The sequence below is a fragment of the Carettochelys insculpta genome, chromosome 1, assembly GCF_033958435.1.
Source record: "Carettochelys insculpta isolate YL-2023 chromosome 1, ASM3395843v1, whole genome shotgun sequence".
NCBI classification, from domain to species: Eukaryota; Metazoa; Chordata; order Testudines; family Carettochelyidae; genus Carettochelys; species Carettochelys insculpta.
In genome coordinates, this window is record NC_134137.1 from 108,592,177 (window position 1) to 108,616,021 (window position 23,845).

Sequence of the window (23,845 nt, forward strand, 5' to 3'; positions counted from 1 at the left end):
TATCCCTATCTTCCTTGCAACAACCTTCTGTGTCAGGACTTCAGCCACACACTTTACCCCAATCCATTCCAGCTGTCTCCATGCATGGCTCCTGCATGGTTCTAGAATGCTGAAATCGTATGTTTTGAGGGAGTGAAAAGGGTTCTCATTAACAGCAGATGGGAGTCCACCCACAAGTCCTTCTTGTACAAGTGGATGCCGTTCTCTTGGTGGTTGGGCGCTAATCATCTTATGCCGCCTCACATGGTGCCCTTTCCTGTCCTCCTTGACTACCTGCTGCGCCTGTGTGAGTGAGGCTTACCCCTCAGTACTATATGCGTGTATGACACGGCATTGGCGGTGTTTCACCGAGCAGAGGATGGGATCTCCTTCCTCACTCGTCTTATCACAAAACGTTTTTTGATGGGTCTGCAAAACCCTCTGGTCTTTATTTGGGACCTTAACCATGTACTCCACTGCCTTATGAAGCTGCCGTTTGAACTGCTGGCAATGTGTTCCTGGCTGCATCTGTTGATGAAGGTGGTGGCCAGGGGTGTCGGGGAGCTTAGTGCTCTGATGGCTGAATCTACTTTATGTGGCGTTTGCCAACGATAGAGTCAGGCTTCTCCCTCATACTAAGTTTCTCCCTAAGTTTCCCTCTCGACTTCATATTAACGAACCTATCCACTTACCTGCATTCTTCCTGAAGCTGCATTGTAATCCTGTGCATGTGGCTTTGCACAGTTTGGACATTCATCATGAGTTGGCCTTCTACATCAATTGCACAGAGTCTTGGCGCAAGTCTCCTAAGCTCTTCTTCTCCTTTGCAGAGCAATCCAAGGGCCTGTCCATTTCATCTCAATGGCTGTCCAAGTGGCTCTCCACCTGTGCTTCACTGGAAAGATCTTCCAGGTGCTGTCACCACCCATTCTACCAGGGCTGGGTCTTCTACTACTGCTTTTCTCAAGAACATACCCCATAGGGCCATATGCAAGGTGGCGATGTGGTCCTCCAGCAATACATTTGCACAGCACTGCACTCTTTCCTCTTCATTTGACTTCTTCTGTTGACTGTAATAGTTACAGTACTGGGCTTCAAACCCAGCTCCAAAGTTTGACTACTGCTTTATAGTCACCCAGAGTGGAATATCTACAGGGACACTACTCGAAGAAGAAAAGGAAGTTAATCACCTTGTGCAGCAGTGATAGTTCTTTAAGATGTATGTACCAATGGGTGCTCCACTTTCCTCCCTCAATCCCCTGCTTTGGAGCATCCTGCTCTATTTGCTGGGGTGGAGAAGGAATGGAGGATAGTATGAGAAGGTGCTACTGCTCATGTGCAGCATGAGAAACATAGCTGTAAAAGAATCTTTGAGCACCAGCACGAGGACACACCAACACACCCAGAGTGGAGCACCCACCTCGAAGAACCATTGTTACTGGACTAGGTGAGTAACTTCCTCTTCTGAGCTGCTGGTGGTGGTGGCTCTGTATTCAGAGGTGGGCTCCTGACTAGCAGTCATGCAGAAGTAAAGGTAGCAATACTGCAACCCTCTCCTGCTACAGCTCCTTTTTGATCAGGATCGCGACAATTACAACGCTATGAAATTTCTGATTGAAATAACTGAAATCATGAAATGTTGTGACTTTTATAAAGTTTTATAACCATGAAATTTACTGAAATGGACTATGAATTTGGTCAGGTCCCAGTTGTGTGTATAGTTCTATGCTCAAAGGTGAATCCTTTGCTATGTCTTTGCAAATCTACATAGATTTCAGTTTGGCATATGCTCAGTAGAGCTTGTTAAAATGTGACGACTGAGATCCATGAAGCTGCACTGAGCATGTTTCTTACTCATAGAGCTCTCTGTGTGCCACCTACATTGCATGTGGTCATAGCCCTCAGCAAAGTGTCGTGTTTTTTTTTGTGGGCAGCAGATGTGGTTATTCCATCTCAAAAAAGATCTATTGGAAGTCGTAAAGGTTCACAAAAGGACAATGCAAATGATTGGAAGTATGGAACGGCTTCTGTGTGAACAGACTAAGACTGGGTCTTTTCAGCTTGGAAGAGAGAGGACTGGATATAATTGAGAGCTATAAATCATGACTGGCATAGAGAAAGTGTTGAAGGACATGCTATTTACTCCGTCTTATAACACAAGAACTACGGGGTCTCCAAATGAAATTAATAGGCAAGCAGGTTAAAAGAAAGAAGTATTTCTTCAGGCAGTGCACAATCAACCTGTGGAGCTCTTTGCTAGAGGATGTTGTGAAGGCCAAGACTGTAACAGAGTTAAAAGAAAAAAAATCATGTAGGATGGATCCATGAATGGCTATTACGTAAGATAGGTGAGGACACCCTCCCAACCTATGTTTGTTAAATGTTAAAATACAGGGGCCTGATCCCAATTCCCCAAACCATCCTGTGGATGGAATAGCTTGCTGACTGCTAGCCCCTTATCCTTCCCCTCATGTTGTTTGGTGGGATGGGTGTTGGGGGGGGAAGGAGGTGGCGGAACAGGACCCACATGTCTCCCATGAATGGGCAGGTGTAAAGTGTTCGTCCCTATATTTATTGCTTGTATCGCTGCACTACATTATCTTCAGCTGTTTTTGTCACATAGTAACAGAGAGGTAGCTGTGTTAGTCTTTAAAGTGCTACATTTCTGCTTCTTTGTTTTGTTGGAGTGCAGACTAACAGAATAATTTATGCGGTGGTGAGCTTCCGTGGGACAGACCCACTTCTTCAAATCTGAAGAAGTGGGTCTGTCCCACGGAAGCTTATCACCAAATAAATCATTTTGTTTGTCTTTAAAGTGCTACATTTCTGCTACTTTGTTTTTGTCACAGTTCATCCCATATGCCTGTAGCTACATCACATGCCACTTTTTTATTATGTTCACTTATATGTTCATTGCTTGCTCAAGATCATCATGCTGTGTATTGTAAGATGGAGCATATTCTCTTGTCTGCATTGCTAAGTGGCATCTAGGCTGGAACTCCAGGGTCCTAACATATTTCTGTATTTTCAAAAGCAGTCAATATGGTGTTGATGGTGGTCATGTAAGTTTGATTCGTATACAGTAGAACTTCAGAGTTACGAACACCAGAATCTTGAGTTGTTAACCAGATGCTGCTTCATCGGGAATAGGAAGTATGCTGTCAGACATCAGCAGAGGCAGCCGCTCTCCCCAGCCCCACTGCCTAAAAACTCCCAGCCCTGTAGAAGCATCTGTGCAGAGAGTGTGATGGCTTTCAGTTGGTCAATAAATTGCAGCTCCGGAGATGACGTTTGTATGTTCTTTACATTTTTGAGCTCTTTTGTGTTCTGTCATCTATACCCATTCAGTGCCTTTGTGGAAGTGAGTCTTTTATGACTGTTGTGTGAGCTGCATAATTAATATGAATTTGCTGTCATAATCCAGCAGACCTAGCAGCCTTTATATTTCCGTTTTATCTTCTGGTCTCAGCATGTTCACTGTTGCTTGAATCACTGATTTAACAGGCAAGATTTCCTTTGAGGAATCTCTTCCAAATATGTTGCCTTCTTGTTTGAAATTGACATTTGGCCTTACTCAGTTTAAGGTTATTAGCTCTTGTAATGTGCAATTTACATTGGCCAAACTGGTCAGTCTCTATGTAAAAGAATTAATGGACATAAATCAGACATCAACAATGGTAACATACAAAAACCTTGCATGTTGAATAGTAACAGAGAGGAAGCCGTGCTAGTCTATACACTATCAAAACAAAAAGCAGTCAAGTAGCACTTTAAAGACTCGCAAAATAGTTTATTAGGTGAGCTTTCGTGGGACAGACCCACTTCTTCAGACCATAGCCAGACCAGAACAGACTCAATATTTAAATTTAAATATTTAAATATTGAGTCTGTTCTGGTCTGGCTATGGTCTGAAGAAGTGGGTCTGTCTCACGAAAGCTCACCTAATAAACTATTTTGCTAGTCTTTAAAGTGCTACTTGACTGCTTTTTGTTTTGATACAAAAACCTGTAGGACAACACCTCAGTCTCCCTGGACACTCAGTAGCAGATTTAAAAGTAGCAGTCCTACAACAAAAAATATTCAAAAATAAAATGGAGAGAGAAATTTCTGAGCTGCAATTCATTTGCAAATTTGACTCATCAACCAAGGATTTCAGGGAAACTGGGAGTGGTTGGCCCATTCCAAAGCAGTTTTGCAGTTTCTCTCTTGATGTTCACACCTCCACATTAGCATCTGACAATGGGCCACATCTCTTTCCCCCCCCCCGCCCCATGAACTGACTTGTTTTCTCCTCTCTTGATGTTCACAACTCCACATTAACTGCCGATGATGGACCATTTCCATCCTGACTGAATAGAACTTGTCAGCTCTGGCCCTCTCCTTTACTGAGATCCCCTCTTTAAATCCACCTCTGAACCCCACCCCCAACGGGTGAAGCAGGTCTTTGCCCATGAAAGCTTATGCTCCAAAAAATCTGTTAGTCTATAAGGTGCCACAGGACTTGTTTTTGAACATACTGGGGGATCAGTGTACTTACTAATTAGCTTGGGCACTGATTAGAAGAGGCAGAGTTTAATATTTGTAATTTAGAGTTCAAATTTAGCTGGTAATATTGGTGAAAAATACAAATTAATGTAATGATATTATAATCAGAGTTTTGTTGCTTTTTAAATACAAAGGGTCAGATTCTTGCTTGTTTTACTCATTCAAGAGTAGAGCTATGTCTGCACTTGCCCTGAACTTTGAAGGGGGCATGGTAATCGGGCTGATGGGAGCCAATGAATATGCAGCACTTCCTTAGCCTAATTCTACCTCGCAGCAACTTCGAAACATCGAACTTCAAAGTGCCAGCATGCCATATAGCCATGGGCACATTGAAGATTTTGGGGAGTAAAGGCACTTTAAAGTAGCTTGCCGGTACTTTGACATTTCAGAGTTGCTGTGGGGGAGAATTAGCCTAATGAAGTGCTGCATATTCATCACAGCACTTTATTAGTAATCTCCCATCAGCCTGATTAACATGCCCCCTTAGAAATTCGGGGCAACTATAGACCTAGTCTAAGTAAATTGTGTGCCGAAGGTGAACATTGCCACATGTGCAGGCCTTCATATGCTGTAAGTGGTTAAATCAGCAGCTATAACACCCCACTCCTCTGAAAATAAAAACAAACAAACAAACCACATTTGTATTCAGGAGGAGGAAAAAAACCCTGTATTATAACTTGCCTGATATAATTTAGAACAGTTGAACACAAAACAGAGCAGTTGGAAAGAAACAACCGAAGAAGGAAAGGCTAGATATTTGGTGTATTTCAGTGAGCTTGTTGGTACTAGCGGCAAGAGAGTTTATCTTCCATTACCAGATAATCGATTTATCCAAGAACAACAAGAAGTCTTGTGACACCTTATAGACTAACAGATGACATCAATGTAGCACAGGTAGAGGAGGGGCGCTAGGGGATGAGCACTGAGAAAGTGTTGTTCCGGGTCAGCCATAAAAATGTTGGCATACTGTGGGGCCGTGCGGGTGCCCATAGCAGTGCCACTGATTTGAAGGTATAATTTGTCCCCACATCTGAAATAGTTGTGGGTGAGGACAAAGTCACAAAGCTCCGCCACCATTTGTGCTTTTGTCCTATCAGGGATAATGTTCCTAACAGCTTGGAGTCCATCTTCATGTGGAATATTGGTGTAAAGGGCCTCTACATCCATGGTGGCCAGGATGGTGTTTTTAGGAAGGTCGCCAAAGGATGGTAGTTTCCTCAGGAAGTCTGTGGTATCTTGAAGAAAGCTGGGGGTGCTGGTAGCATAGTGTCTAAGTAGAGAAACACATCCTGGTAGTATAGGGTCTAAGTAGAGAACCCCTGCAACAGACCTCCCTACCAACTCTGCTCACATATCTACACCAGTGACATCATCACAGGACCTAACATCAACCATACCATCAGGGGCTCCTTTAACTGCACATCTTCTAATATAATATAATGCCATCACGTGCCAGCAATGCCCTACTGCAATTTACATTGGCCAAACTGGACAGTCTCTCTGTAAAAGAATAAATGGACGTAAATTAGACATCAGGAATGGTAACGTACAGAACCCTGTGGGAGAACACTTCAATCTCCCTGGACACTCAGTGGCAGGCTGAAGGGTGACAGTCCTAAAAGAAAGAAATTTCAAAAATCAAATGGAGAGAGAAATCTCTGAGCTGTAATTTATTTGCAAATTTGACTCCATTAACCATGGATTAAACAGAGACTGGGAGTGGCTCGCAGCTTACAAATGCAGCTTCTCTGCTCTGGGTATTAATATCTCCCCATTAGACTCTGACAAAGACTCACATCCCCCTGTCTGATCTGACTTGTTTTTCCTCTCTTGATAAGTACTATTGATACTGGGCCATTTCCACCTTGCTGAATAGACCTTGTCAGCTCTGGCCCTCCCTTTTACTGGGACCCAACACTTTAAATACCCCTCTGAAACCACCCCCCCCCCCCACTCATGCATCTGATGAAGCAGGTCTTTGCCCATGAAAGCTTATGCTCCAAAATATGTTAGTCTATAAGGTGGCATAAGACTTCTTGTTCTCGAAGCTACAGACTAACACGGCTACCTCTCTGGTACTTGTCAGCTTTATCCAAGTTTTCTGCGCACAAGTTCAAGCGATGCTTTTTATTCTAGCAAACAATTTTTTTTATAAGATGGTTTATTCTCTCTATTTGTGAAATGATGGTCTTCTCACACTGTGGTATTGTTGGACATTGTAATATATACTGTAATATGTGATGTGGTTAGATTGTGTTACATGTCTCATAGTTACTAGAGTTTATATAGATGTTGAAAGATCTTAACACTTCACAGCCTTAAATTGACATATTTTAGAATGGTTTTATCTACCAATAAAGTGCCTTTAGACTGAGGGATGATCCTATTCAGCTTCAGTTTGATAGCGCATAACAACAGTCAGTGTTCCTTTTGATTTTTCCATCCATGTGCAGAATAAATTTTGTTATGAGATCCACCAATAGTAAAACATGTTGCCAGCTGTGGGTGGCTGTCGGCACTCTGCTAATCAGCTGGGTGGCACCTGAATCTCTCCTGCACAGCTGCCCAAGCACTCAGCTTATAGAATAATACATTTTTGCCCGTGTTCCCATGTAAGGGCAGGAAATGAAGAATACTGTGTCCAACTGCAAAGTAAGGGACGGTAAGTATGCAGGATGTAATTACCCAATTTGGAATGTGTTCAGGAGAGTGGGCTTACAGCCTTAGTCTTCTGAAAAGTGCCACTGGATATTTAATGACCACCTCATTTTTTTTGTCATTAAAAACTGGGACCTCCCACCATCATGATGCTCCAGGCACCCTGCTGTGACACTAGCTCATTACTAATTTGTTGAGACAATGCCACTTACTTACTCACCAATACCACTTTTTCCAACATCAGTTCTGCAACAGACTTACATTGGGCAAGTCATCTGTGCTCTCTGACTCAGGATTTCAATTTGCAATACGAGTTGATTGATGCTTATTCAGCTTTATAACTACTGCAAGATCTTTGCGGGGGGTAATATTGAACGTTATTCTTATTTGACTTAGATGCATTTTCTCTAAATTCTGATTCGCTCATATGGGATTACTGAAATTAAACAAAATCCTGCAACTACAAGGTTGAGAGCATAAGATCTTTGGATAGAGACTTTTCGCTCCCAATGTTCGTACAGCACCTAGTACAGTGTGGTCGTGCTACCTGACTGGGCACGTGAGGCACTACAATAATACACACCATTAAGAATTTATTATGTCTGTTACTGATTATCATTATTTGTTGAGCGCACTTGTGTTCATGTTATTTTGTTACAAGCACGTGAGATAAGCAGAAGCATGATCTTCCTGCAGAATTGGAAACTGTTGTAAAAACTTCAGAGAAGAAAGTTTCATTCTTCTATTTATTTGAAAGGCTTCATGTCCACCTATTATAGTGAATGGACAAAGTTAGAGTTGTAGGATATGTAGATAAGTCTCATGCATGTACATATTTTGAATTGTTAAATACAGGTTTGTAGGTTTCTTTTAATTTTAAGTTTTAGCTTGGTAATGTACAGAATGTAAAATGCTCATAAGAAATGAGCCTAGTTCTACAGTAACAAGGGAGACTTGTTTAGCGAAAGGAACCCCTTCCACCATCAGTGCCTGTTTTTCATTTAGTGTAATGTATATTTTATATTAAACATCTACATCAGTGTTCTGTGCCAAGTGCAGTTATTGCTTCCAGACTGACAGGACAGCCAACAGCTTGGAAAATAAAGTACTGGTAACTTTCTCTACTGCAGATAGTAACAATCACACTTTGAAATAGTTCCTTTGGTAAAGATAAATGATAGGTATATTAGAGGAATCCTAATTGCCTTCCCCAAACTTTCTTTGGTGAGCTGGGGAAGTGAATACTCTGTGAAGAATAAATCTTAGTGGCTGTTTATATCCTGGAGGAAAGGTAAGTTGCATGATAATTAGTGTAACTAAAAGCATTGATGGGAATGGTGTTGCATCAGATGAGTAAAGTTTTCTGCTCACACTTTCAGATGGTTTTGTACAACCCTTGCATCTTGTGAATGGTTTTAAATATTACACCCAAAAACTTGTACAAATGGTGAGCTCTTGTCTCTGGCAAAATCCTCTATCAATGGTCTTGCAAGGACTAGAACTGATAGAACTTTTTTGTCTTGCACTAAAATTGAAAATGGTCTTTACAAGTGTGGAAGATTGAGATTACACTTGTTAGCGTTTGCCATTTCCTTTGTGTATACCTGATTTCTTCCCTTTATCTTCATGTAATCAGCAGCTATATCCATTTCCAGAATCTAATTGAACGTAATGAAGAAAGAGGTTGGGCTGTTAAGCCTTTGCATTCTCTGCCCTTTGTGCTGATCATGGTGCTAAAAAGAGATGAGTTAACATAAACCTGACTAGGCTGTTTAACCTTTTTTTTTTCCTTCTGGAAATGTAGATGCAATAACATTTGCAGCTGAAAAGGCTCATTCCCAGTTTCTAATGTTTAAGGATGCAAATGAAGCATTTTGTCTTTACTGTCGCCTGGAGGTGTTATGCAAAAAAACAGAAAAAGGTTTCTAGGATTAGTTCCACAGATTTCTTTTATCATGTAAAAAAAACCAAGGCTGGTTTCAGTACTATGAACTGAAGAAAACAATATGGAAAACACCCAGAGAAAATTCTTACTTGTTTCATCTGTTTTTACCTAAGTTTCCTGGGTGTTCATTACTTATGAAAAGTTAAGTATTTAGTTCTGTTTTGGTCCATAGTGTTAGGTTAACTTTGTATCCTTTGTGTGATCCTCATTTTGTTGTTTTTTCGAAAAAAGTATTATGGAGACAAATTAAGGATCAGTTGTTTCAATGCCATGTAAGTTACTGTACACACAAATCTTGAAGTAGCTTTTCTGTTATAATGTGGTTTCTGATAACATATATGGTCTAGTTCTGCATTTAGGTTCTTGAGAAATGTAGTTACCACAAAAAGGTGAGTACTTAGATAATGCTTAAGCTTTGATTTGGTATTTTGTTAAATAGATTTGTCTGTAATATTAAAATCCAGAGCAAAAGTTTGAAGGTTTACAGTCCAAATGTTTTCATATTTCTTCATGAAGACAGTTAGCTTTTCGAAAGTGGAGGAGAAAGCTGCTTAATTTTTTTGCTGTTGTCTTTTCTTTTTATTAATGATTTGTGTTATTACATTGTTACAAATTGAAACATTCTAAATAAAGAAAATATAGTGTATTGCATGTATTATGAAATTCCTGTGTTATGGTTGAAAAATGGGAAAGTTAGTACATACTGTACAATAATGTGATTTTTGGAACACTTGTGCCACTATGAGATTGATATGCATTATTGTGCCATTGTAACAATAGTAAGCATACAAAAATTAATCAAAACAAAAAAAGCAGTAAAGTAGCACTTTAAAAACTAACAAAATAATTTATTAGGTGAGCTTTTGTGGGACAGACCCATTTCTTCAGACCATAGCCATACTAGAACAGACTCGATATTTAAGGCGTAGAGAACCAAAAACTGTAATCAAGGTTGACAAATCAGAAAAAAAAAATTATCAAGGTGAGCAAATCGGAGACCAGAGGGTTGAGGGTGGGGGGTCAAGAATTAGATTGACAAGTATGCAAAAGAGCTCCTATAGTGTCCCAGAAAATTTGCATCCCGTTTCAAATTTTCTGGGACACTGTAGGGGCTCTTTTGCATACTTGGCTTAATCTAATTCTTGACTTCCTCCCGCTCCCACCCCTTTGCTCTTTGATTTGCTCAACTTGATAATTTTTTTCTGATTTGTCAACCTTGATTACAGTTTTTGGTTCTCTCTGCCTTAAATATTGAGTCTGTTCTGGTATGGCTATGGTCTGAAGAAGTGGGTCTGTCCCACGAAAGCTCACCTAATAAAGTGTTTTGTTAGTCTTCAAAGTGCTACTTTTGCTGCTTTTTTGTTTTGATAGTATATAGACTAGCACGGCTTTCTCTGTGCTACAAAAATTAATATATGAGAAACTTGAAAATTCATTTCTAGCATTATTTTAATTTAAAAATTTGTGCCTTAGGTGATGCTGACTGTCTACATATATTGTTACTGTTCCTTGACTCTTACCCAAGAGGTTACATACCTTTTTTCTGAAGCAAGCAGTTGCAAGTGTAGTGGATGAAAACAAAAAAGCAGTCATGTAGCACTTTGAAGACGAACAAAATAATATTTTAGGTGATGAGCTTTCATGGGACAGACCTACTTCTTCAAATCTGACTTCAGTGGAATTAGAGTCCTATAATGTAGTCTTGTGTACAGTCTGTATTGGGCCAGAAACAATGCTTGGAAGCCATGTTTAAACTTAATTTAAGCATGGTTCCATGTAAAATGGAATTGTGAAACAAATTAATTATCCTTATTAGTGTTAATTCTGGTGGAACTGTACTTAAATGTAGTGTAAACACTAGGGTTGCCAGATTTTTGGGAAGGATTTGTGGGACAGGCAGCCCTAGCCATGGGACCCCCAGCTGTGTGTGTGTGGGGAGGGGGTTGGGGGAGGGAGGAGGAAAACCAGCAGCCCTGTGGCTGCCATGGCTGGGAGGCTAGTGCTGGACTGGGGCACCTCATGTGCCAGCTGGCTCCTAGCTGCAGGACTTCTGCCCCCTGCAACTCCCTGAGGTTCCCATGGCTGGGAGCTGTCTGAGGCGCAGAGCCCCACCATCAGCTGCAGGAAACCTGGCTGGGGCTAGGAATTTCCATGACAAGTTCTGCATTTACGCAAAAATGTCACTGCAGGCCATTTTTGTGTAAATGCAGTTACAGGACTTTTCATGGAAATTCGGGCGTGTCCCACACATTGTAGGATGTCTGGCAACCCTAGTAAACACTGTGCCCGTACCCTCTTTGCAACCCATTACAGATAAGGCAAGAGTTCAATGTTTGGTGCAACATGATGTCGTCCTGTTTTGTACCCTGACCATAGGAGGCTTCTCCTTGTCATAATGCCAGTAGGTTACATCGATTATGTATGTCATTTTATTAGTGCTGTAGGGCCAAAATTCATCATGTCAAATAAAATGATGATCAAATTTATTTCTTGCTAAATGACTGTCTGATCATGTGTATATATTGCCATAATTATGTATGTGTTAGTGAAGAGAGGGCTTAAATTCATTGTCGATGGCGGGTTGAGAGTTGTTTTAAAATCTCTTCGGAATTGTTCCAGAGTCTCTTTGCCATGGGGCCAAATGCTAAAGCTACCATCAATATAGCGTAAGTAAGAGGAGGAGTAATAGGGGGCAAGAGCTGAGGAAGTGTTATTCTAAGTCAGCCGTAAAAATCTTAGCCTACTGTGGAGCCATGTGGGTGCCCATAGTAGTGCCACTGATCCAGAGGTATAAGTTGTCACCAAATTGGAAATAATTGTGGGTGAGAACGAAGCTATATAGGTCAGCCACCAGATTTGCTGTGATAACATCAGGGATAGTGTTCCGAATCGCTTGTAGTCCATCTTCATGTGGAATGTTGGTATAGAGAGTCTCTACATCCATTTTTAGCTGTTCATAAGTGTAAGGAACCATAATTAAGCAGAGAAGGAAGGAACCTACTGTAACCCTCCTTGAAAAGCGTAGTTGTCTCATCCTAGGGAGATTATGGCAAAAAGCCTTAGATTTGAGTTTCTGTTGAAACATAAAAAAGACTCGATTGCTGTAGAAAACATTATAAATTTATTCCTAACAAAAGTAGAACCATCAAAATTCCCCTTATTGTAATCTGCTTTTCTGCACACATGAAACAGCTAACAGATTTTTACCATTGAATACATGACCATTATCTTTCTAAACAAAATGAAGATGCTTGTTATGCTGAGTTTGTGGTGAGACCTGAGTGCAACAGCATAAACACAAAATAAAAACTTGGCAAGGTTTGGTGTTCAGTAAGTTTTGAGCATATTTTTGAATCTTATATGTGGGGAGAGAAAAGTTGGAAGTTCTTGATATTTAGTATAATTTGAATTTGTCATTCTCGGATGAAAGGGATTTGGTCTGCTTTTTTGGCATCTTTCTTGGATATTTGTTGAATTTGTTTTATTGTAGTATTAAAGAATATAATGTGTGGAGTCCTGCCTTTTGAATGATAGTCACACTTCATAGTGTAAAATCACTTTCAGCATAATTTAAGCAGTGGGAAAGAACTAGAAGGTGACATGACCCACTGTAACTAAACTAGCTTCACATGGGGAAAACCTGGTAGTACTTTCTGTCTCCTGTTGAGATTTTTAGAGTAGTTTTATGGAAATATAGACTTGGAGTTGTCCGATGTACGAATTTACTGTGCTACGAGTGTTTTTGAAAGGGAGGGATTGTTACCCTCCCTCTTTTTGGGGGGGATGGGAAACTCAATTTTTAAGCTTTAAATTTGAAGGAAATAAATTGAAATACACCTTTTTAAGCTCTGTTCTTACTGCTGAAAGTGTAGAAAAGAAATAAGTCTACATTCTAATGTGGAGTGGAATCATCTCTCTAGAGTCTATTTTTCCTGGGTAGTTTTGGTTTTTTTTAGAAAACGAACAAGAGAGATGTTTTATTTGTAGGAACTATGGACTGCTCAGTACAATGGGAAGCCTTGGCCTGGCCACAGGATCTGTTCCTGTCATTTTTAGGTCTTTAGTACTGCTTTTACAGAGGAGTATTCAGACTTGATCCTGTGAACTGCTGAACTCTAGCTTGGATCCAGTAAACGTTTACACATGGGCTTAACTTTAAGACTGTGATTGGTCCCAAGTCAGGGTGGTTACTTACATGCTTAAATAATTTGCTGAATGGGCTTAACAATGTTCCCTCTATTTTTTGCCATTCATGTGCAAATAATGTTCTGTGCCCTGAGACATGTGAGGAAGTGCACCACCATTAGAAACACATGCTACCAACTGTGGGTGCTGTGACACTGTGCTAATCAGCTGGGTGGCATTTGAATTGCTTCTGGGTGGCTGCCCGAGCTCTCAGCTTAGCGGGAACATTGGTCACAATACTTGGCTCCTTGTAGAACTGAGTCTGTAATGCTTTCCTCTAGGCTTTTAGGAGAAGTTTTTCTTCATTACTTTTTCTGCTCCTTTTCTTCTTAGGTTTTCCTTTATTCCTCTTCCTCCTCTCCCCACCCCTCAACCTGCACTTTCCCAATGTATCAGGATCTGAGCTGCCAACAATACACGCAATAACTGGCACTCATATTACTTCAAAGACCCCTTTTTAAATAGAAAAATGCAAAAAAAAATAAGATTTTTTTTTTTAAAACAAGTTGAACCTTTCTAATGAGATACCCTTGGGACCAGACTTGGTTCTGAATAAGAGAATTTTGCCACACCAATAGGAGGGAGGTCAATATTATCTAGTTTTATTACCAACACTTCCACTGCTTACTGGGCTCTTAGGCCTGGTCTACACTAGGGATGAAAGACAATCCCAGATACACAATTCTAGCCACACCGTTTGCGTAGCTAGAATTGACGTATGAGGATCAGCTTTCTTCCCTGGTGTAGATCAGGGATCTTCGGGTTTGTGCTGATGTCCCTTACTCTGAGCATCAGCATGGAGAACCTGGGTGGACGGCCAAGCTCAGAGAGATCAGTTTTTGCTATGTCTTCACATACTCAGTAAAATTGATCCCCTGAAGATCAATCATAGTGTGCCGACACCCCCATAGGCATAGATGTGTCCTTTGAAGACATTTAGGGGTAAATTGGAGTAACTAACAGCACAAAACACTGAGAGCCATTATTGGTGGCTGTAAACAAGCTTTATGGGACTGGAGGTAACTTGGCCGTATCCATGTTAAGTGGCTAAAATGATGCTGGATTACAGATGTTGCCAGAGGAGAGCGTGCTGGACTGAAGAGGTTCAACCTGTACCAGTGTCTTCGTCAGTATTGTGGACTGAATGGTAACTGCTTCCTGAGGGAAAAAAATTTGTTCCTGTTTTGTATTCACAACTACTTAAGATGTAAGAATAAGAAAAAATCCCAAACACCCTCTTTATTGTACCAATAATATCGATGAATCAGATTCTCTTTTTAAATTAAGTAATTGGTCATTTCTTCAGAGTGAAATCTCCAAAAGATCCAGTTTTTAAATGGATTACATGTAACTTAAGGACTTTTTCAAATGTGCTGAATTTCCCCCTCTGTGATTTGTGAAATTCTTTCTTTTTCCTTCACTCGCTTCTGGAAGATGAGTCCCTTTCTTCAAAAGGGGGTTCTTTGGGTGGGTCTTTGCCCACAAACACTTATGCTCCAATATATCTGTTAGCCTATAAAGTACCACAGGACTTCTTGTTGTTTTTGTGGATATAGACTAACACTACCACTCCTCTGATACTGGTCCCTTTTTGATAGTTCGAGAAATAGCTCAGGTTTTTTATTCTGTGTGCTAGATCCACCTGAAGGAAGCATAACACCACATTCTCAACCACCTATGTCAGTGTTTCTGTCAGACACTTTAAAACAGAATTCAACTTAAATATCTTCAAAGAATCTCCTAGTTTTCTGTTTTAAGACTAGTTTACATTCATATTTGTTTTCTGCCTTAAATCCATTTAAAGACGTAAGCCCTAAGATCACTTAGTCTGAAACTAAATCTGAACTTTGTGCTGCAGGTTCTCAAACAATTCTCTGAACCACTCCAACAAACCCCTTAGTATTATCTGTTACTTGACTCCCTCAAAATATGCCTTTTTAGATGTAGTCAGAACTGATTTTATTTTTCCTGAACAAAGTAATTGGTGCTTGGACCACTCCCCCCATGCTGAGCTCTAAGATCAAGTCTTTATTTTGAATCAGTGAGAACATCTCTTTACTGTCTCTGCATTCTAAGCAATCCCAAAGAGACCATTTTACACAAACAATGTGCATTGATTGTTATTTTGCAACAGTGATGTTACCTTTTCACACTTTGATGCTATATCAATAAGTTGCTCTTTATTGACACATCAATATAATGTGAAGGCAGAACTACCATGACATCAGCCATAGGCATAATAAATGATTACACTGTTTTTAAAACAATGAGGAGTGCTGTGGCACCTTAAAGACTCTCAGATTTATTCGGGCATACTTTTAACCATAAAAACTTCACTCTGTGCCCAAATAAATCTGGTAGTCCAGGGATGGCCAACTAGTTAGAGATTAAGCGCCACAAATAGAGTGCAAATAGCCATGTAGATAGATATGTGGCTCTTTGCACTCTATCTAAATATATAATACATGGCTCAAAGCCCTCCTCCTCCACTAGAATGAGGCACCCCCAGCCCCTGCTATAGCCCATTGCCCCCATGTATCCAGATCCAGTCACCCCAGTCTCCCAGCTCTAACCCAATGCTTGTCCCCTCCTGCAGAACCAAGCCCACTCAGCCTCCAATGCCCTCTCACTCCCCCAGAACCGGGCACCCCAGTCCCCTGTTCAAACTTGATGCCGGCAACTCACCAGAGCGGCCATCATGGTTACTGCTCCTGCCATGTGCTTCTCCTACGACGCACTGGAGCACATGCACAAAGTCGTGGATGGCACTCCAGGTGCACAGCTCCAAGCAGGAGCTGCACTGAATTGCTACAAGAGCCGCATGCGGCTCGAGAGCTGCAGGTTGATCACCCCCGTCATAGGTGAAAAAGAAGATCCCCATTAGCATTACCTGGACAAAAAGAACAAAATTATGTTTTATCTGGACTGCCTTGCTGAGGAGTTCATGCACTATTTTCTAGAGGCCACCTATTTGAAAATTCGTGCAGCCTAAGAGCCACAGGTTGGTTAGTTTTTCAAGTGCCACCGGACTCGTTGTGTTTGCAGATACAGGTGAACATGGCTACCCCTCTGAGACTGTTTTAAAAGGATAAAATAAATAGCTGGCAACCTAACATATGCATACACCCCATACATAAAATAAACTTTAAATGTGAATTACGAATTCGAACTTCAAAATAGCATGAGTGTTAAATGGCTTTTCTTCAAATACTGAAATACAGTAAGAAGTCCTTCCTCAGTGCTTTCTGTTGTGGTAGGTTCTATGTCTACACTGAAGAGCTCTTTTGGATACCAAGGTATCCTGAAATAGCTGCTCCATGTCCATGAAACACACCCGTTATTCCAAAATATTTTTTAAAAATAATGAGTGCACTATTTTGGGATCCGTCTGTACCTGGTTGCAGGAGAAGTAAGGGATGCTTTGAAATAGCACCGTATTTCATCATTTGGTGCTGTGTAGACTGTGCCAAATCCCAAAAGAGCCTATTTTGAAATTAACTCAAAATGGGATATACAATTTGCATATCTTATTTTGAGTTTAGGGCACAGTGTAAATGTAGCCTTAGAGGGGTTCTTTATTTTATATTTATTTTTTAATCAAACTAATGGAAAAAGCCATAGTGAGTGGCATGACTGCTGTTTTGATGGTTAACCATAGTCCTACTTTGATATAATTGTTCTGGCTCTAATTTTTGAGTACAAAAAACACGCAAGCTTTCCAAACTATATGTGTGCATGCACACACAAAATGAAAGTAGTAACTTTTACCAAAAGAGACTGTGTTGCACTTGCACCTGCGTAATATTGTCCCTTAGAAGATGCCAATAACTGTTATAAAATGTAAAGTTTTAATTTAAGAAACCCCAATTTTGTTGCCTAGCATCATAGGGAATAAATGAAGAACATCATAATTCATGCTATTGGTATTAGAGTAACTTTTATGCCATCCTATACCAACTGAATGTGGAAAACCCCATTTGTAAGATTTTGCTTTTCTGGACAATGCATACAAATATTATGTTTTCCGTATTCCAGTATTTTTAATATTTTTTTAAGTTCAGTCTTCAAAGTATTTTATAATGTTAAATAAGAGACTTTGTACTTTCATTTTGAAGTTGGAAAAGGCTTTGGTTTAAAGAATGCATAATGAAATTTTGAACTGTATTATATTTTAGCAAGCAATCTTTATAACTCACTTGTGGCTATTTCAATCATTGGTTAACTAGGCTCCTCTCAGTCAAGGGATATTCCTAATTTTCAAGTTGGAATACTTTGACTTGCTGCTGTTTTGTTTGGCCTGGCTTTGATTTATACAGGCACTGATTATGGGGGCTTTGCATCTGTGGGTATTCATGTTTAACGAGTCTGTATATGTTTTTAATGTAACAGCTCAAATGCTTCTTACATTTCAGTTGTGTTTCAGCATAAATGTTATTTTCCAAATAAAGTTTCATTGAGAAATTTGGAATTTTTTGTGTGTGTAAACCTATAATGAACTCCTGCTTAAGGATGTTTTTTCTCAATTTAAAACTTCATTGTCTCCACAGGCATCAGAAGGTGTCACATTTATTGGACCTGACACACATGCTATTCAAGCTATGGGAGACAAAATTGAAAGCAAATTATTAGCCAAGAATGCAAAGGTCAATACAATCCCTGGCTTCGATGGAGTGGTCAAGGTGAGAAACTGTTAGTTTAATGGCTATCTCTGCTCTGTAGAATCTCACATTGTTTAAATCAAAGTACCACTCTTTTCAAATGAGTGATATAGGATGCAATCATAAATTCAATATTCCAACTTCAGGGGAAGATCCAGCTGGAAAATGTCATGGCCCTGATATTTTTAGTGGCAAAAACGCTGAAAAGGAAGGGCTGTTTTAAGAATGGAATGTTCTGTCAAATATTAAGCAGCATGCCATGGACAGCATACAAAGCGTGATTCCTCAAAACACATTCATGTTTTAAATTACTTTTGAGATAGGTTAAGATGGTGAGTATGAGTTTAATATCACTAGGTGTATGCGCGTGCACACACATGCATGTACTCCTTGATGTGTGTTTTTTCTTCATTTTTTCCCTGTTATTTTAACTTTATTGGCATGACTTAAGTAAAGTATTACTGAAGTTAAAATATTAAATATTTTATTGGCAACACAGGTTTCACAGTGGCATTTGCATTTCATAAACCATGTGTATTTTGAACTTCCCTTCAGTAGTGAGTCTATTGTAGATTACTAGGTATTACTCGGTATTTCTGCAAAAAAAACTGTTTCTTTTCTTCCAGAGTTATGGGCAGTGCTTCCTCCTTGCTTGGAGTAGGAATTCTTACGCTATTTGCTATAGGTTGTTCAGCCATCTTTGCGGTGTTTCTTTGTCTCATAAAATGAAATGGAAAATGTTTTGATTTCATCTGTCCTTTGCCATATTGGTTGTGATGTTGGTTTCTTCTTTAGGGTGTGTCTGTTTGTGGGCTATATAATAGCGGCTTATAATACAAAACTGTTTTGACAAAATTAAAATTTGTTAAAACTTCCAGCTTTTGGGGTGAACTTTTCATGTTTGCTGTTCAACCTCAAGTTGACTTTTTAGGGTAAATTTGAGCAAAAATCCCTTCATTTGTTTTTGTTTTGGGATAAAGGAGAAAATATGTTGCCCACATTTTTAAAAAAAGTAATCAATGAATATTGTTGCATTTTGAAGATGATGTGAGCAAATGAGTTTCTTGACATAATGGTGACCATGCTGCCAGAACTGGGGGGAGGAATAGCTCAGTGTTTGAGCGTTGGTCTGCTAAACCGAGGGTTGTGAGTTCAATCCTTGAGGAGGTCATTTAGGGACTGGGGTAGATAGATATCAGGGATGGTGCTTGGTCCTGCTAAGAGGGCAGGGGGTTGGGCTAGATGACCTCCCAAGGTCCCTTCTAGTTTTAGGAGATGTGTATCTCCAATTATATATATATATTTTCATTATATTTAACATGGGGAATTTAATGCAAAATGTCTAGGCTGTGAATTTAGAATATAGTTGTGCCTTTGTACAGTTTGGGTTATTCCTCTTTCAAAATGGACTAAGCTAAACTCCATAAAAGCATTCTTTGCACACAATAAATGTGTCCAAATAAGGAAATGGTATGGAATACTCAGGCCACATGTACATTACAGCGGAAAGTTGATTTAAGCTACACAACTCCACGTACATAAATAACATAGCTGGAGTTGTTGTATCTTAAATGGAGTTTCTGCAGTATCTACGCTGCAGGAAGGTTAATAGGAGAAACTCTCCCATCAACTTCCCTTCATCCTCTCAGCTGGAGTAGTGTGACAGGGTTGACATGGGAGCGATCTGTGGCTGATTTTGGCAGGTCTTCAGTAGATCTGCTAAATCAGTTGCTGTTGGATTGATCTCAGCTCATCAGTCCAGGCTGTATTGTAATTGTAGCCTGAGGCATAGTTTATATCCAGTGCTTTTTTGTCTAGCAAAAAGGGTGCTGGAACTCAAGCCCCAAACTGCCCCCCCTCCAACCCACAGGCCACTTAACCCCCGCCTCCCCAACCCACAGCCTCTCCTGCCCCCAGGTAGCTTAACCTTAAGCCACTTCAGTCCTGATGATTTGTAAATAATTCTCTGAACTTTTGTAATTGTTTCTGCTGCACTGCCTTTTAAACTCTGCAACTCCTTGTTGTTTTAGATCTTGCAACTCAAAAATCTTTGTAACTCTAAGCAACTTTGCTTTCTAAGTTCAGAAATTTATTGTAAGCTTGGTGATTTTAATTTTTTGTAACTTTTATCCACTCTGCTTGTGGCTTGTTGTGGGCTGCAGTTCTTTCCTCAAATATGAATGTGTCCCAGCAAGGCTGAGCAGGGCTGGTCTCTCTGGTTGTAGGGAAGTCCCCAGGCATGCTCCTTGATGGTGAATGTGGATGAATCACAGGGGTGGTACAGAGGCAGTAAAAGAAAAGAGCACCTGGTCTCCATAAGTGTCCTGTTTGTGTCCCACAAAGCTAGGCACTGCTCCTGGCTCCCAGCTCTCTGCTACTAGTGGGAGCTGGGAAACTGATCAGGGATGCTGTGCTGTTTTAGTTTCCCAGATCCCACAGCTTGGGGAAGGCCAGGAAATTGACTGGGGCTGCTGCACTGTCAGTTTCCCAGGTCCTCCAAGCTGCAGGGACCTGCGAAACTGACAATGTTGCTGCACCTGGCTCCCGGCTCAGAATGTGGAGCTGAGGGAACTGTGGTATAGGTTCCCACAATGCACTGCTGCAGCAGTCGGTGTTTAGTGATTTCAGTGTGGAAGCAATGTGTTGAATTTGTTGGGAGCCTGTGGGAAGTGAGGATACTTAGAATGGAATTTAAAAAAAACAGCATTATAATATCAATTTATATGTAGGTGTGTGTGTGTGTGTGTGTGTGTGTGTGTGTGTATGTGTGAGAGACAGTGAGAGAGCAGGCGAGCTGGTTCCCTCTCTAGTTTAAACCGTTAGTGGCAGCTCTGTCCTCTTTAGTTTAACCATATAATGGAATGTTTAATTCCTTGATCAGTAAACACATACTAGTGTAACCCTGCATGGTAGGTCTAGTGTTTAATTAAGGCAACATCAGCTAGGTCCCATAAAGTGAGAGGCATGAAACTGATGCTGCTTATAAAGAGAAATCCCTCAGGCCCTCTTCAGATCCAGAGAACCTAGGTCTCTACCATGAGAGATGTCTCGAGGAGCGGTCTTAGACTGAAGACCCATCTACCTCCTGCAAAATCCAAGCAGTCTACGAAACATAAGCTCTCAACTTCACTCCAGAGAGAATAAGAAAGAAAAAGCATTCTCCAAACAAGAAATCAGCTCCCGTAATCATGGCACTCTCCATCTCTGGCCAAGAGGTACCTGCAATGTCCGGTATGCAGATGTACCAAGGGCAGAGACAAAAGAGTTGCCATGCCCTAGCTCTAGTGCACATGTGGAGAAACAGCACTCCAGCTTGGCACCATCAGCGCAGAAGTTGGCACCGTCACCAACTGCCATAATGCAAAATACAGGTCCCTCCAGTGCTGTCAGTGTAGGTAACAATGCTCACGCTGGCACTGACATTCCTGGTACTGCCACTGCATTCTAAACACCCAGAGTTAGCATTAACTTGGGTACCTGGAACACTGTTCAGTACTCATACTAGACTAAGCTACCCATCACTTACTTGGTCATCACACCAGCAAGTTTGGCATCTCCATTCTGATTAGGTAAGGAAGAAGTGGTAGAAGCGATGCCATACACACCATGCCGCTCCTCCCAGTCGCGTGTCTTTGGCTTTAAGGGACCTAGCTGATGTTGCCTTAATTTACCCTAGAGACTTCATTTATTCTACCTGGGCAGTGGGAGTCTTATGCTTAGATGCCACCACCAGTATGCTTGGCCATATTGGAACCCTTGGACAAAATACAGAAATCAACCCCAGTTTACCTCCACACCCATACCTCCTCCACCTACTCAAACACCCTCACTGTCTGCTCCTTCACATGTTGAACCAGACAGTGTACCTGAGCAGGAGAGCTTGCAGCCTACGCATATGTTCTCCTCCCTCCCAGATGAAACCATAATGCCCCTCACCCCCAACTGTGGGGTATAATTTTTAAATAATTTGGAGATGTCTTTAGGAGGGTGGCAGACTCACTGGACATTTTTATGGCAGAACTATTGGCGTCTCACCACAAATCAACAGATATACTCCAAGCATCCCTAACAAATAAAGTAGCTCTGCCTTTCAATGAAGCCATTATGGGCCCTGTTTAAAGTCCTATGACAAACTCTTGCCACAATCCCACCAATCTTCAAGAGGGTAGATACGAAATATTATGTTGCAGGCAAAGGCACAGAATTTCTTTTCAACCCTCTAGCTCCGAACTGCCTGGCAGTTGAGGCAATGCATTATGGAGGCAAACAAACACCATTCAAGTCAGCTCTGTATGACTGGAATGAGAAATACCTGAATACTTTTGGAATAAAATCTTATTCATCAGCCTCCCCACAGTTCTGCACAGCAAACTGTTCTGTGCATTTGACAAAATGAAAAACCTTTGTTCTTCCTTGAGTGTCCCCGTGGGTGGTCCCTGATAGGTGTCGGGCTCACCCCGGCGCTGCAGGTTGGATCTTTCCAGCACTTTCTGCCGGACCGCACATGCGCCGGCGCGCGCCACTCCCTTGCATGCTCCCGGCCACGTGTACGATCCGGTCCCCGCTAGTTCCTCTTTAACCGCCATCGGCTGCAGATGGAATCCGCTCAGGCTACGGCCAGAGTTAGCGTATTTAATGTTTTTAAAGTGTTTAGAGTTTCTTTTTCAGTCTTTTAGCTTAAGTTAGCTTGTTATTGTTTTCAAAAAAAAAAAAAAAAAAAAAAAAAAAAAAGAAAAGAGAGTAAAAAGTAAAGTTTTACAGCCTTAGTAGCAAGCGGAGCAGCGGAGGCCCGGGAACTTAAGGCCATTAGGCCTCCTGCCGCGGCAGGCTGAGTCCGAGAGGGGAACAGGCACAGAGAAGGTGCTAAGTACCCTATTAACAACTCAAAGACTCACCACAATGTCCTCTTCAGGATTCAAAAAGTGAGAGTCATGTCGCGAAGTGATGCTGGCCTCCGATGGGCAGAGTCAGTGCATTAGGTGCCTCGGGGAATCTCATGTCACCCAGAAATGCTCCTTCTGCGCAAAGCTCACAGCCAGAGCAAGGAAGGACAGAGAGATGCGGCTGAAAATGCTGCTCTTTGACAAGGCCCTCCAGCCAGACGCACCGGAGCGGCCTCAGCAGGAGGGACCCGCAGGGGCCCATAAAAGGAAAGCTGCTTCCCTAACCCCATCAGCGCAAAAATGGAGGAAGCTTTCACCAACCTGATCCCTGCCGGCAGCCACAGCAAGGGGGATGGGTGGAGTGCATAGCCCCCAGCCGCAGTCCCAGCTGAGCGGCAGCGGCGTGGAGACGCACGTAGCAGAGGCTGAGCCTCCGATAATCAAACAGCCACCCCGCACCGCGGGCAGGGCGGCGGCCAGGCAAGCGCCAGAACCGGCGGCACCGCAGCTAGCGGCACCAACCCCCGGGGAACCGGCGGTGCAGAGCTCGCAGGCACGCGGCCTGCAAGCACCGGGGGAGACCACCCGCGTGGCACCACAGCGGAGCGTGCCGAGTGTGGCGCAGACAGCGGGGCCGATATCCCCTTTGTGGAAAGGGGCGGAGCCAGCCCCACAGGGGAGGGGAAAGGCAGCACAGAAAACCCGGTACCGCAGCCCTTCTCCAGACAGGGCTGCAGGGCTACTCGCTCTAAGCCCTCCACTTATGCTGCGGACTCCAACGAGGCGGCAGGGGTCACCTCCAGTATACCCTGAGCCCCCATCCCCGTTCCTACAGCCAGCATCACCATGGCTCGGACCACCATCGCCCTTCCTGGGCTTTGAAACCCTGGAGTACTGCCACAAATCAGTCTCTCCATTATCTCAATCACCCAGACGATCTCGCTCCCCCAGACGCAGGGGGTATGCGCCTCCAGAGTGGTCCAGGTCTCCAT

General features: G+C 41.8%; 1 protein-coding gene across 2 annotated transcripts in view; it reads left to right on the forward strand.

The window, feature by feature from the left end:
- Positions 1-23,845, forward strand: part of PCCA (propionyl-CoA carboxylase subunit alpha) — a 469,473-nt gene that overhangs the window by 108,549 nt on the left and 337,079 nt on the right. Inside the window, exon 7 of one of the 2 annotated variants that reach the window (XM_074989641.1) lies at positions 17,860-17,991. The exons of the other annotated variant lie outside the window; for it this stretch is intronic. Coding sequence (XP_074845742.1) covers positions 17,860-17,991 — 132 coding nt within the window. The remainder of the gene's footprint in view (positions 1-17,859; positions 17,992-23,845) is intronic. 2 annotated transcript variants of the gene reach the window in all.